Source organism: Salvelinus sp. IW2-2015, linkage group LG27, assembly GCF_002910315.2.
Source record: "Salvelinus sp. IW2-2015 linkage group LG27, ASM291031v2, whole genome shotgun sequence".
Taxonomy (NCBI): domain Eukaryota; kingdom Metazoa; phylum Chordata; class Actinopteri; order Salmoniformes; family Salmonidae; genus Salvelinus; species Salvelinus sp. IW2-2015.
This window is the reverse complement of record NC_036867.1, coordinates 29821009-29835338: the sequence shown is the minus strand read 5'-3', so window position 1 is coordinate 29835338 and position 14330 is coordinate 29821009. Positions and strand designations below refer to the sequence as shown.

Genomic DNA, 14330 nt, shown 5'->3' with positions numbered 1-14330 from the left:
TACACTTGGGACACAGACCCACATTGAGTCTGGCCTAGTTTGAGCTCACAAACAGAGATATTGTATGTTCTTCTTCTAATATGTCCTCCATTTATTTCCTTTCAGAAGCCATATCCTGTAGTGGCGGAGATGAGAATGAATCGCCAGGAAAGAGTGACAGCCTGTCTTTCTGTAAATGTTTAGATAGGTGGCTGTGGATGTCACTGTGTTTGGGCGATAGCGGTCATAGAAATATAATTACGAGAAGGGACGTAATTAGGTTAGTCCATGGAAATACTCCTATGGGTACACTCAATGTGGCCGCCGGTCCACCTATCACAGAACATTGACTTGAATGGGATAATCTATTCTAGATTGGTTCAAACCTTATGTCACATTCTAGAATCTAATTCCATTTCTATGGCAGCAGCAGCCCGGATCCCCTGTACACCCCTCCTCTGACCCAGATATAAGCTTTGAACCATTGGCACACAGGACATGACAGGCAGGGATGTGACTGGGCTGACTTCCCAGCGTGCCTTGTGAGACAGGGGGGCTGCTCAGTGGAAGGGAGAAGGAGTGTGTGTGGGGGGAGGGAGGGAGTGATGTGAGGGGTCTGGATACTGCTGAAAGGGATACTGGGTCAGTCTCTTGGTGCTTCTCTGGGGTCCGCTCCTGTTCATCACTGATGGGCTGAATGGACTGTCGCTCCATCTCGATCAGATCCCACTCGCCCAGACTGTCAATAGGTCTCTCTCTCATCTGTCGATTCAGTCACAGAGAAAATCCACTCAAACCAACGAACCTACATTCAACAAATACACCAACAACCAACAAAATATACAGCAACACCCAATCACACCACACAACACTCTCCTCTCTACATATAATCAAGATACAAATAAATGATTGGACCTACAAAGTCCCGCAGCATAATCGCAAAACTTTTAGTGGAGCAACCACTGTAGCCCTCACACAGACACTGTGATTACAGAATGAGTAATGAGCTGTGTGTCCACTACTGGCGCTGCCGCTCTTAATCTGGTCCTATCAGTTTACAGATGCTTTGAAGGCTGGTCTGGCCGGGTGCAACGTTAGAAGCGAGACGTMTCTCTGATGTCAGGAAAGGAAAAAGCTCATGTGGAATATTCCATTTCCAACTCACAGAGAAAAGGGAAAAAACATCATTTGGCAAAACATTATTTTACTTTTTTTATAATTTGAGTCTAAGAACAGAGCCCCCCCCCCCCTGCACAGAACAACGACAATCAGGCTTCTTTGGTCATTTCTTGTTGACGGTTCGGTCATGGTTTGTGCCTGGTGTGCTCGTTTCTGCTGGGATCAATCACACTTGCTCGCTAGCTAACAGATGGTGGTGTGCTCCTCTGTTGGTTCGGGTGTTGCGTTTAGGGACCATAATTGGGCTGTTATGTTGCACCGCAGAGCGTGCTAACAGCCGCGCACCCACTTTGACTGGGTAACAACATGTGTCGAGGCTCTGAATCACTGGTTGTGTAGCAGCGGGTATTACACCGTCAGTAAAGAGCCCAACTCAAAGCTGAGCCACAGTTCCCAGGAAGTAGCTAACAGTGAATGTTGTCAATCCATTGTGAGAGATATAAAAAGATATGAGACAATTACCTTTTTGGTCTGTTGTGAGACAAATTTCCCCCTTCAAGGGATAGTTTAGCGAATTGACGTAATTTCATTAAAACTTCCCTTTAAATTCAATACACAGTCTATTCATATTATGACTGTATCCATTTCCTCCCTCTTACCAATGCCAGCCAGAGAAATCCTTGAAATCACGGATATGTTACACGCCATACCTTCTGGTTGTGTTAGTGTTTAGGTATGAGGGCTGACATGGCCAAACAAAACCATGTGTAGGAGATGGGGAGCCATGTAAATGGAGGAAGCAGAGTAATCATATGTGTGTGTGTGCTTTGTGTGTGTGTGTGAGAGAGAGACGCTGGGCACTTCAAAGCTTTGATGTTGGAGCTCCTGAACAAGGGCGACTAGAGGTCTGGGCTAATGGGAGGCCATGGAGAGATGAGAGGAAAACTATGGCTGGCTGACACTGTGTGTATGCATGTCTGTTTTCATGTTTGTGTTTGAAAGCCTGTGTGTGTGACCTATACAGAGAGTTTGTGAATACAAACAGTGTACAGTGTGTGAATAGAAATGTGCCTGTGAGGGTGTTTGTTAGAGTGTACAAGTGTGTACATGGCTATGGACGACACAATGTACTGTGTATGAGTGTGGGTGTGTATAAGCCGAGGTTACCTCAGTGTCCTCATACTAACAACCCATCTGAAACTCACACAAAGCAAGACAAATGACCACCAACATTCTCTGTATGGTATAAATCCTTTATTAAATAATCATAATAACAATATTAATAACAATCATAAAAAGAACATTTCTGTACAAAGCCCCCAAGCAACAATTAGGTCTGACCAGTGTCAGGGTCATCCTTGTGAGGTTTAGCCCCTCTCTTGCCCAGAGGGGTGAGTTTGACTCATTCTTGCCCAGGGAGGTGTGTTTTAGCCCCTCCTGCCCAGACAGATTGTGCTACTGTTTCTGTATCTGTAATCTGATATGGGCTACAAAGGCAAGCTGGATCACAGAAGCTCCAAGGCACTTGGAAGAGAGTCAGTGGGGTCCAGTGATGGGAGCCTCTGGGATAGGAGAGGGAATGTGGGTTGGTGGGGTGGAGGGTGGAAGGGGATAGACTCTACCTCACGGCCCAGCGACCCCCCCCCAACAACCTGGGCCTCTCGGTCAGCACAAGCCTGGGTCCACTTCAGTGCATCCAGACGCACACAGCCCTATACATGCCCATCATTGCACCAGAATGACCAGGATACTCTTTCTTCGGTGTGTGCGTGCTAGCATGTGCACGCTGTGTATGCATGTGTGTGTGTGTGATCAGTGTGTGTTAAAGTTAGAAGTCTGAGGTACAGTGGAAAGATTTACTGTTCTCTTTCCCACTCCTCCTTCACAAGGCTAGAGAGTCCAGAGGGAGCAGATGTGTGTTTAAATCCTCCTGATTTACCTCTCCCCATAAACCTGTTTCCTGTTAAAAACGCCAGCCTCACCGTGACAACGCAAAATGGAGTCAAAGTGTGAAAAAAAGAGCAACAAACATCAAACGAGGAGCGCACAAGTGAAGAACCATGACACCAAGACCACATTGGTCCACTCTGAGGAAATGGTCTCCTTCCATTGGTGTTTCCTCTACCAATCGCTGACTTAAAGCTCAGATGTGTGTCCACTGTCAAGTAACGATCTAGAACATATATATATATTTTTGTTTTTGTATCCCACTTTGCGTTTTATCGTCGATTCGTTACTCATCCAACACACAGAGTACATTGTCCCCAGAGAGGTTGATTTAGGACGTTGTGCTCCATTGATTCATATTTTTGTTTCCTTCTTCTCTCTTCATCAGTTCTCATTTGTAGATGGCTATTCAGTCTCTGCTTGGATTTCCCAGCAATCCATAGGTTGCACTGGCCAAAACCATCTCCACCTTAACCTTTTACTTCACCTAGCCACAGTTTACTGTAAACACGACCGCCAACCTTTTCGATACAAACCCACCGGCAACCACTGCCTGAAACTAAATCTAACAATAAACTCCCTTGCTTTCTATCTTCAAACGGAACACGTTTAGAAGAGAACATGATTAGAACCCCCCCCCTTCTCCCCCCATTCCCTCCTTTCTTTATCAGCATTCACAGGCTGGCAACAGGCCAAAACGAGAAAGAAAACAGAAGAATTTAACAAATAACAAAAAGACACACCAAAGACGGTGATTAGTCTAAAAATACCCCAGACCTGTCAGAAAATGGGGCGGAGAACTGAGGCTGATGTGTTACAGAGACGCAAGAGTCTAACTCAACAAAAACACTTCATAAAGAATTCACTTCACTAGGTTCTAGGCCACTGTGTCCACGTGATAGAGAAATACTATCTAAGCACTGCATGAACACCTGTCTAAGGCGTTTTCTGTGTCAAGGAGTTTAGCATAACATCTTTCCAGTTTAAAAACTAGACCTAGAAAACTATGATGTATTTATATGGAGTTCTCAATTTTGGGGGGGGGGGTAGTAGGTATTGATATGTGTTGATATTTGAACTCCCCTGGCAATGGAACAGTCTGCTATAGGGACCACTTTGGGAAATACCCAGTCCTTCCCTCATTGGTTTTGGTCCAGAAAACCCCACCCTGGACTGCACCACTTTGATTGAAGCAGGGTGGAGGGGTCTCAAGATCAGTCTAAAAAGTGTAATTTCCCCAAAATGTCCTTCCATCTGGCAGGTGTAGTCCTTCAGCTCAGAAAGGAAATTCACGTTCCAAGCAAAGGAGAGAAAACAAAGGAGAAGATAATCTCCTCAAAATGGCCGCCTCTCTCCTTTCCTCTACCCCTCTCCTCTCTCTACTCTTTCTCCTCATGCCTCGGTGCAGCAGCGCTGCTGGTTGAGCTTCACCTTGTGCTTGAGGCCGTCATACAGCTCAAAGTTGTAGTTCTCCAGTGTGGTAGAACTACGCGATGACAGGCCACTGTAGGAGCACGTGCAGTAGAGCAGCATGCCGGCGCACACAGCACCCAGCAGCACGCCCAGGGAGCTCATAACGATGATGGTGACCAGGATGGGGTCCAGCGTGTACAGCCACGAGTTGTCCTTGTCTGCCGAGGAGGAGACGCGCGTCTCCAGTGGCTCGGAGGACGGGGCCGCCGTACTCAACTCCTCAGGGAACGCCCAGCCTGGACGACAGGAGAAAAAGAGAGGGAGAGGGAGGAGAGAGAGAAGAGAGAGGGGAGATGAGAGAGAGGGAGAGAGAGAAAGAGAGATGCTTATTAGAAACGAGGTGTTTTTTCACATTTGTAAAAACTTATTGCAGTAATGGACACATGAAATACATTGTAGTTGATGGAAGCACTTACCTCCATCTAACTCGTCCCTGCCATTAAAAAGTCTGCTGTCTCCAAAGTCTGGTCTCCTATCTATGAGAGAAGAAGATACAACAGAACAATTGTACAAAGTATGTACAATGCCAAGCATCCATACAGTACATTTTGGTTTCATGCAATAATGTAAGCTGTCTATGTCAAATCTTCCTTCACTGTAATTACTAATTACAGTAATGAATTGCTATAATATGTGTTGGGGCTGCTAAAGTCCAATGGCATACAGACACATACCACAATGTAGAAAAATATCACTTTATTACCACAGATCATACTATATTCACATTCATTTAACTATTTCAAATCACACTTTCGACATAGCTCACAAAGAGGTGCAAAGCCCAAGTAAAGTATCAGCAAACAATTTTACCATCATCATCATCATCATCATCATCATCATCATCATACAAATAGATTATGCATTGAGCGCTAAACAGACAAAGAGATAATCAAACACAGTTCCCATCCTGGCTTCCACCCACTGCGTTGCGATGTGGTGTGATCATCATGAGATACCAATGAGTATCAGCACTGAGAGTGGTGCTTAGGAGTGCATAAGCCTAGCCCTCCGTTCAACCCCCCCAAAATTCACCCCGACGCTGTTTTTGAAAACGCCACTTTAACTTCAGGTTTATTTTCATCTTGAGTGGTGTGTGCGCAACACTTGGCATGTGGACGGAGGTGGGAGTAAGTGCTTGGCAGGAACACCTTAACTGGAGCCCTCAACGAGAATCATTAATATTGTCTCCAGGGGCAACTGCTGTTGGCTGCTGGTGTGTGGGGGGAGGGGTGCATGTGCGCATGTGTGAGAGAGAGACTGCATGTGGGTGTGTGTGTGTGTGTTTGCGTGAGAGATTGTGTCTGTGTGTGCAGGAGATGGGAAAAKAGAAAAGTGCTTACTACAGCCTAAATAAATGTTATCGCTCCATTACCTAATTAGAGATATTAAGAGCTTGGAGCGGACCTACGGTGAGATGGACAGAGTGGGGTGCCCAACCCCCAGTTGATTTAAAAGCACATTGTGAGTGGATGCCAAAAAACTCCTCTTCASTCTGAAAAAAGTAAAAAGCCTGATTGCCACACACATTCACCCAACTTAATAGGAAGACTCTATGGTCTCTATAGCCTTCTTCAAACCCCCCCAGATAACATGGTGGCTTCCATAGAAATGTTCTATTTAATTGTGTGGAGGCATCACTCTAACCCAAACACGGTTGTCCTACTWAAAGGGACAGTTCATTCCAAACTCAAAGTTTGTCAGATGCTTTCAGACCTGGGAGTTGGTCTTGTGTTGAGATAAGTTCACATCCCAGGCCACYGGTTGTAAATGGAAGCACCATCATTTGCTGATTTTATTTGGTGTTTATCTTTTCCACTCATTCGAGGTTGAGGCATATAGCTGGATCTACACAACTATGGGACGTGGACTCATCTCATAGACTACTTTTGAGATCGGAAAACACCTTTGACATATTTGGTGGTTAAATGGGCAGGTATTGAACTAAACTAGCTCTGGATGTACTAYAATGGTGAGATAGACAACTGTTTATCATTAAAGGGATAGTTCAACCAAACTACACAATTAAAAAAACAAAAAAAATCCCCTGAAAGCAGTCTATATAATCCATGCTTAGGCTTTGTTTACATGGCCACTGTTTTGTAATTTGGGTGAACTTCCCCTTTAAGGGCCATCTGATTCTCAGAGCTCGACATAACCACTAACAAACCAGCCAACTTAAATATGTGCTARCTATTATCATAATTGGGCCTGGTCCCATTTGAAACAWATTTCCAATTCTCTTGGCCACCAGTTATACCATTACATTCTTTGCCATTTTGTTTATACYCTCAATGCTCTAATGAGGGATGCATCCCGCCAGCATCATTCTTAAGTTATGGGGAAGCATCGTTTGTAGTTTGTCTCTGGTTTCCATGATGTTTTGGTGCATTCTCAACTAAGAGCACACGCAACAGAAAAAAAAGTCTTACAGCTGTTTGAGAGTATTGCATAGAGTTGGATGTGGGGCTTACCAGCCACATGTTGTCACATGGGTGACGCCATTGAGGACTTTCCAAGATAGAACACAAACAATGTGGGAATGAGCATTAATCACTGATGATGATGATGATGATGGTTGATAATGATATTATAAAGACAGGGACTCTGCTCACAGACTGACTGAGGGGTCATAATTCAATCAAAAGCTTGATGCAGGGTTTCCAGTGTGGGACCACTGAAATATTATTCTTGAGCTGCGTGAATGAGGTTGATTCCTCAGGTCAATAAGAGTGACACAAAAAATGCTCAACTTCATATTCAAACATGCTTTTAGTCTTACACTGGAATACCCAATAACCCGGCCCGCGCATAATAAACAAAACACAAGTAATCGTTACAGTGTATCTATTATAACATTTCCTTCAGTAATAGTAACACTGACACCTTRGCCTGTCCTGGCGCGCTATCTTTATAATGAAGCCTCTCCTGTAGCGCATCCATTGTCTCTGACTGTAGCATTCCCTCTCCTCCCGCTCTTCTCTCTCCTCAGAGTGTTCCAGCGGAGCTGTCAGTAAGACAGTATCTCTCACTTGTCTGTTTGTGGTCCGACAGCGCTGGAGGTCTTACATGGCTGAACTACTACACCCACACCGGGCCGGGAGGTTAGCCCACACCGAGTGTGTYCGTGCTGGTGCGATTTCAGGAAGCCCCGGGGGGGTAGGAACCAGAACTAGAACCAATAGTCCTGTAAGGCTGGAGGTTGGGTTTGAAACGAGCCACTCACATAGATCGCTTCATCTCTCTCTGAATCACATCACCACAGCTTGAAGTGTGAAATGTCCTACGACCAACTCCCCCATAAAAACAGTGACCGAAACTACGTCCGTAGTCCGTAGGCAGATTCAAATGATAGAAATAGTGTTCGAAGAGTTAGTCTGTGAACAATAACATCCGCTGCTGATGAAAGCAGGACCTAACAGAAAATGTCACTGTCAATACCACTCCGATCCTTGTCCCCCGTTGCATCATCCGTGATCCATGCCATCAAAAAGGGGAGGTGTTTAGCTGTAAGCCCCACCGCTTCCTTTCAGCAGAGGGCATATGTTTGGTGGCCGTGGTTGTCTAGCCTCACGGTGAGCACCGGCTCCGTCCCTGGAGCGGCCGTTACCGGGTTACTGGCTGAGCACTGGGAGTACTGAAAGTACTGGGATTGGCTGTGGTAGGCCACAGAGAGCTGGCTCTTCTTCGCTGCCAGCCTTCGTCGATGGCAACAGAGCGCCCGTACCAAGATGGCCACTGCCAGGAGTATCAGGGCACCCCCGGCGGCCACGAGGTAGTACCAGAGGGTGGGTATGAGTGGCAGCGCCAACGTGTCAACTGTGGGGTCACTCCCGCCAGGAACACCTCCCCCTGGTGGAGAGATAAGGAATATGTTGGCTCGGGGGGGGGTAGTAGAGAGGAGGCAAGCTAAGCACATCCAATGGACTGCTTTGTTTTTTGTGTTTTTTTYTCTCCCCTGTGGCTTTCCATCACATGAACAGCAGGCGTACGAGCACATGGGCATGCACAAGCATGCCAGCTCAAACGGGGGAAAAAAGTTATTCATCACAGATAATGGCTAAAACAAATCAAATGCATCAGGGTTTTTTTGATCTGAGGATTGAAGCTTGGGTGGCAGTCGATGGTGAGAGAGGTGATTTTCACACTAAGAGCAGTGGAGTATAGCTACAGATTTGAAATGAGTCTGTGGGATTGAATTGATCCAATGCTCCAATGAATAAAGGTCTCATGTAATAACTTGGGTGTGAAACAAAGGGTGTGATAATTAGCTGTAACAGAACGGACGCACGCACGCACGCACACACACACACACACACACAGACCCACTGGACGGAGACATCTGAACAATATGAATTGATACCTAATTAACTTGACAACAAACATCAATTCAGTTTGAACGAAATCAAACCAAAGAGGTTTCAAGCCCTGTGGTTGATTTATGATTGACACCTGGGTTGGATCAAGACACAAACTGTGTACGTTGTTGACTTTTTGTACATTCAATTGAAAAGTCACTGATGCAACGTTACGTGACGACGCTGATGAAGTAAAATATTTTCCCCCCCAACGAGGAGCCACTACTTCCTGTTGGTACAGGAAATYCCAGTGCTCCACTGACCAATCATAAGACCCCAYGGAGCCCACATAGGAATGTTCTGGATTATTCTCTCTTTAATTTGGAGACAGTGATGGAATATGTTTGGCAGRTTCAAATGGATTTATTTGGAAGACACATTGCTGTTCTGTTCTAGTCTTTGTTTTTGTTGCTCTCTTGGTCAGTTCTTTCCTCTTCAGGCCAAGAAGTATCTCAGTGGAGACCCTCCTCTACTAACACAGCTCCTCCACTTCAATCCTATGAACCCCTCTCACATTCTTTGCGCAATCGCCCTAACAACGTCTTCCTATTCATACACGTCTGTGAAATCATACGCCGACAACAGTTTCCAAGAACTCTTAGGTCTCATCTAAGAAAATGGACCAAAACCAGCAGTTTAAGAGAGAGAGGGAGATGAGAGAGAGAGAGAGAGAGAGAGAGAGAGAGAGAGAGAGAGAGAGAGAGAGAGAGAGAGGAGAGGGAGAGAGAGGGGAGAGGGAGAGGAGAGGAGAGAGAGAGAGAGAAGAGAGAGAGAGAAGAGGAGAGAAGAAGAGAAGAGAAGAGGGAGAGAGAGAGAGAGAGGGAGAGGGAGAGAGAGAGAGAGGGAGAGAGAGGAGAGAGAGGGAGCGAGGGAGAGAGGGAGAAAGTGAGAGATAGCTGAGAGACTCCATGTACGGTGTAGAGTTGAAGCCACCCTGAGTATTCGACCATGTCACATAATTACAGAGGGAAATGRTGCGTGTACCTGCCACTGCACTGTGCACACGCTCATTAGACAGAGCTGAGAGGATGAGAGAGACACCGGCGTCGCAGCTGAGTCACTCTATTTGATTACGTTTCACTAGGAAGTGTGTATGTGTGAGTTTTTGCGTGTGTGCTTTTGTGTGTCTGTGTGGGCGTGCGTGCATGTGTGTGTGTATGAGTCTGTGTGTGTCTGTGTCTGTGTGTATGTTTGCGTGCGTCACGGTGGAGGAAGAAATTGCACACATCACACACACAAATTCCCAAGCTCTTATCTTATTGGAATCAGCAGCCAAAAACGCTATATCAAGCAATAACATCAATCCCCTATAGCTCTCCCAATATTTCTATTGAGGCAGACATGTCAAAGCAATAGTATGAATTTCTCTGCAATAAACTGGATTCTGCTGGATTCAGTGGGCTCTGATGTCGTTTGATGATGTCTGGATGCTGATGATGATTTTGGGAATCGTTTGTCCCCAAGGCAGCATTAATCAAGTGGCGAACACAGCTCTTGCACACCCATTTCTCTTGATTGGACTGGGCTTGTCACATGGGTGCCATCAAGCAAAGCTCCCATTAGCCAAAGCTGTACAGTGCAGCGCAGCGAGCAGGAAGCGGAAAGATTTGCACAGGAAGTGACATCATTACACGGCTAAAGGGGCGCAAACTCACCTGTCATGTCGGGAGGGAAGGCAGCAAAKGGATCTGAAAGAGAGAAACAAGACTGTTTATAACCTGAACAATAGCTAGGAAAGTCAGCTAAAAACATTTAAACAAATTTAATTCGGATTCTGTTGGCACTGATATCACTCTATAGCCTATTGACAACTTTCTCAGTACTGCAACTCAAAAGAAATAGAATGAAAGAGCCTGTAGGTATGTGTTCTTGGGGTAGAATGCAATGTCAAAGAGTGTGTTATTGTGAGTTGGGAGACTTGGAGGGCGACTGTGTGAAGTTTGAGTCATTCAAAGTTGTGGAGTCCAGTTGAGCTGGGGAAGATTGCTGCCTGGCTGGCTGACTGCACACACAACGTTGAGTCTGATTGACTTGGAAAGGCAACAAAAAGAATTGGGGCCTGTGAGAGGGGTGACTTGGGAAGGGGAGACTTTTTGGCGGTAACACCAATGTGCTGTGAACAAACTCGACTGCGCTGGTTGATAAGAGCACTCCCAGCATGCCTTGGGAATGAGGAAGAAGGAGAAAATGGGTAGAGAGGGGGAGAGGCACTTCCACACCGGTTGACAGAGGGAGGACGGGTTTTCATCTTTCGTCTCACAACCACACAGCCTAACTCTATGAAGTCAAACTCGATGATGGCAGGTTTTTGGCTCAAAACCCACGGTCTGTCTGTGATCTGTTTAAGACCTACTCCTAAACCCCCCTGCTCTGGCTAGATTAAAAAAACAACCACACACACACACACACACACACACACACACACACACACACACACACACACACACACACACACACACACACACACACACACACACACACACACACACACACACACACACACACACACACACACACACACACACACACACACCACACATACACACACACATACACACCTGTGCCGGATCTATTTGCTTTGACGGCTCTGGAAAGCTCTGTTTACAGATACGAGAGGAGAAGAAGAAATCTAACGAAACATAGATTAGCATCGCAGGGGCCCACGGGGCGTTTATGGCCTACTTTCTATTCTTCCTTTCTTTTTCTGGCAGAGGAATAACACTCCACTCTTTCGTTCATTCTCTCTCCTTTCATCTCTTCGCCCCGGCTTTCAGAAGTACCAGTCAGTCTATCCCCGAAATTCTGATGAGGGAACTTGTGGTGTGTGTTTGTGTTTGTGTGTGTGTGGGGTGTTTAAAGCACAACTGGAGTGACAGGTCGGGGACCCCAAGGGAGGAGAGGAGGAGGAGGAGGAGACAGAGGTAGAGAAGAAATGAGAGAGAGAGAGAGATAGAGGGGGGAACAGAAGTTGAGTGGTGTGGTGGGATGACGGAGGAAAATAACTGGGGTGCTGGAGGGTCAGGTGTGTGTATACACATGTATGTATGTGTGTGTATGCACATGTATGTATATGTGTCAGTGAGTGTGTGTATACATGTTTGTATAATCTGCAGACTTACGTGTGCACTCCTCCAAAGGTGTACCAGAACTCATGTGGATGTTGTCGATCATGATATGGCCCTTGGTTCCGTGGTCAACGAAGCCTTCCATAACCACCTGAGAGGAGGAGGAAGAGGAGGAGGMGGAGGAAGGGTAAGGGAAGGAGGRGGAGGAAGAGTAAGGGAAGGAGGAGGAGGAAGCGTAAGGGAAGGAGGAGGAGGAAGAGTAAGGGAAGGAGGAGGAGGAAGAGTAAGGGAATGAGGAGGAGGAAGATTAGGGGAAGGAGGAGGAATAAGCAAATGACCTACATGTAGATGCAGGGATACATCTTATACATGGAATCGATAACCATGAATATGGACCACTGCAACACATAACCACTAGTAATATACTTCTGCTTGTTTCTCCAGCTAACTCTTCTCCAGCTAACTCTTCTCCAGCTAACTCTTCTCCAGCTAACTCTTCTCCAGCTAACTCCAGCTACCTCTTCTCCAGCTAACTCTCTCCAGCTAACTCTTCTCCAGCTAACTCCAACAGGCAATTTCTATGGAAGGGAGAGGGGAGCATGCTGACGCCCGAATACCTGGAACTCTTTGGGGGATCGGGGCAGGATGGTGCGACCCTCCTTCCAAACGGGGCCCTGGTCGCCGCGGAGTGCCCAGAGAAGGGTCTCCTTGTGATGGGCATCGCGGAGAAGGATGCGCAGGGTGCCCTGGGCCTCTCCCCACAGCTGGTAGGAGAAGAGCAGGCAGAGAGGCCCCGTGTCGGGTCCCACCATGGGGCTTAGGATCCTGGCTCGTTGCMGCGCCATCTTGGGGTTGGCTTCGATGTACAGGTAGCTATTCAGGTCTGTGTGGGGAAGGGAGACAATGCAGTGGTGGGTTTAGAGACTTGAGATATTGCAGTGAGGGGAACACAGTACGTATACACACACGTATGGGCAATACATACACGTAGGCACATGTGCACACACACGAGGGAGTGTACACACACACACGTGCGCACATCAGTGCATCTGCACACACAAGAATAAAACCACACAATACCACAACTACAAGGTCAGACTTACAATAGCACAGGGATATGATACATATCAAAACACACCTAACAGAAGAATAGGGTCAGTGAGAGAGTCAAGCACTAAGGGAAGGTGATGAATTCACAGCCAACCCAAGGGAGCCATTCCCATTGCTATTCAGGTAGACCCCATTACATAATAGCATTGGGTTCAACGCAGACAGTTGTTTATAGAAGAGGATGTTKAGTTAGTAAATTGGATGTGGACTTTGGAATCCTTTGAGGGATTGAACCTGACAGGGCGTGTGTATGTAGAGTTAAGTGGGCTACGGACCAGTATCAACACATTGCTGACAAGATCACCTGTGCTTTATCGCAGTGTGTGTTAGAGCAGTTAGGTGAGGGAACTACAGATAAAAATCATTGTGTGTGTGTGTGTGTGTGTGTGTGTGTGTGTGTGTGTGTGTGTGTGGGTGTGTGTGTGCGTGCGTGCGTGTGCGTGCGTGTGCGTGTGTGTGTGTGTATATTGTCCAAGAGGCACTAGGTACAATGAAGTTATGGATATTAGCATCCCCATATTCCAGCTGAATGTTCATGTATAAACCGTTATATATTACAAACTGACATGTAATTATGTAATATATATATAAATAGTATATGTTATGTCCCCTGTACTCAGGCAACAGGTGTAAATTGAAAACAATGTCTATCTTCAAAATATGATTAAAATTATMATTTTGACCCCATGGACTTTCAGTCCTTGCATCTATAGCTCCATCTACGAATTGTTTGGTGATTACATTTATCCAGCTTCATCCCTCAGCTTCATAGAAAACATTTATTTGATTTATTTCATAGAAAATACATTTTCATTCAGGAATGGGCCTTTATATCTGTTTAGTTGAAGCTAGACCATAGAAACAGAACTCGATGAGCACAGTGCACAATGTCATAGTCATTGACCTCGATTGTGATGCAGCTGTGATGTCATCCGAACACCTGTGAAGCAACGTTCTAGAGGTCAACCAAATCAYTTAGGCACTTGAAAGCATTGCCTATCACATTGCTATCTGCTCTGAACAATTAAACAATATATAATTACGCCAAGTTCTTTCAATAATGGACTATCTCCAATATCTGAGCCAGTTTGGGCCCCYCCATCCATTCCCTTTGGACCAGTTCATCTGGAAAGTGTTGAGGATGGTTCCAAAGGACGTTCTCGCCTCATGGCTGATCACACAGACTGGAGGATCTCCCGCGCCTGGAGTGGCTACCTACCAGGTCCTGAACCAGGTTTGTTTGGCCTAGATTATAGTGACTAGTCTGAAATGGCAACTTATT

The 14330-nt window shown here is 46.0% G+C and overlaps 1 protein-coding gene across 1 annotated transcript in view; it reads right to left on the bottom strand.

The window, feature by feature from the left end:
* Positions 1-2337: 2337 nt before the first annotated feature.
* Positions 2338-14330, bottom strand: part of LOC111953212 (neuropilin-2-like) — a 75739-nt gene continuing 63746 nt past the window's right edge. The window contains 5 exon segments of the mRNA XM_023972334.2: positions 2338-4754; positions 4935-4994; positions 10529-10561; positions 11993-12089; positions 12556-12821. Coding sequence (XP_023828102.2) covers positions 4438-4754; positions 4935-4994; positions 10529-10561; positions 11993-12089; positions 12556-12821 — 773 coding nt within the window. The 3' untranslated portion in view covers positions 2338-4437.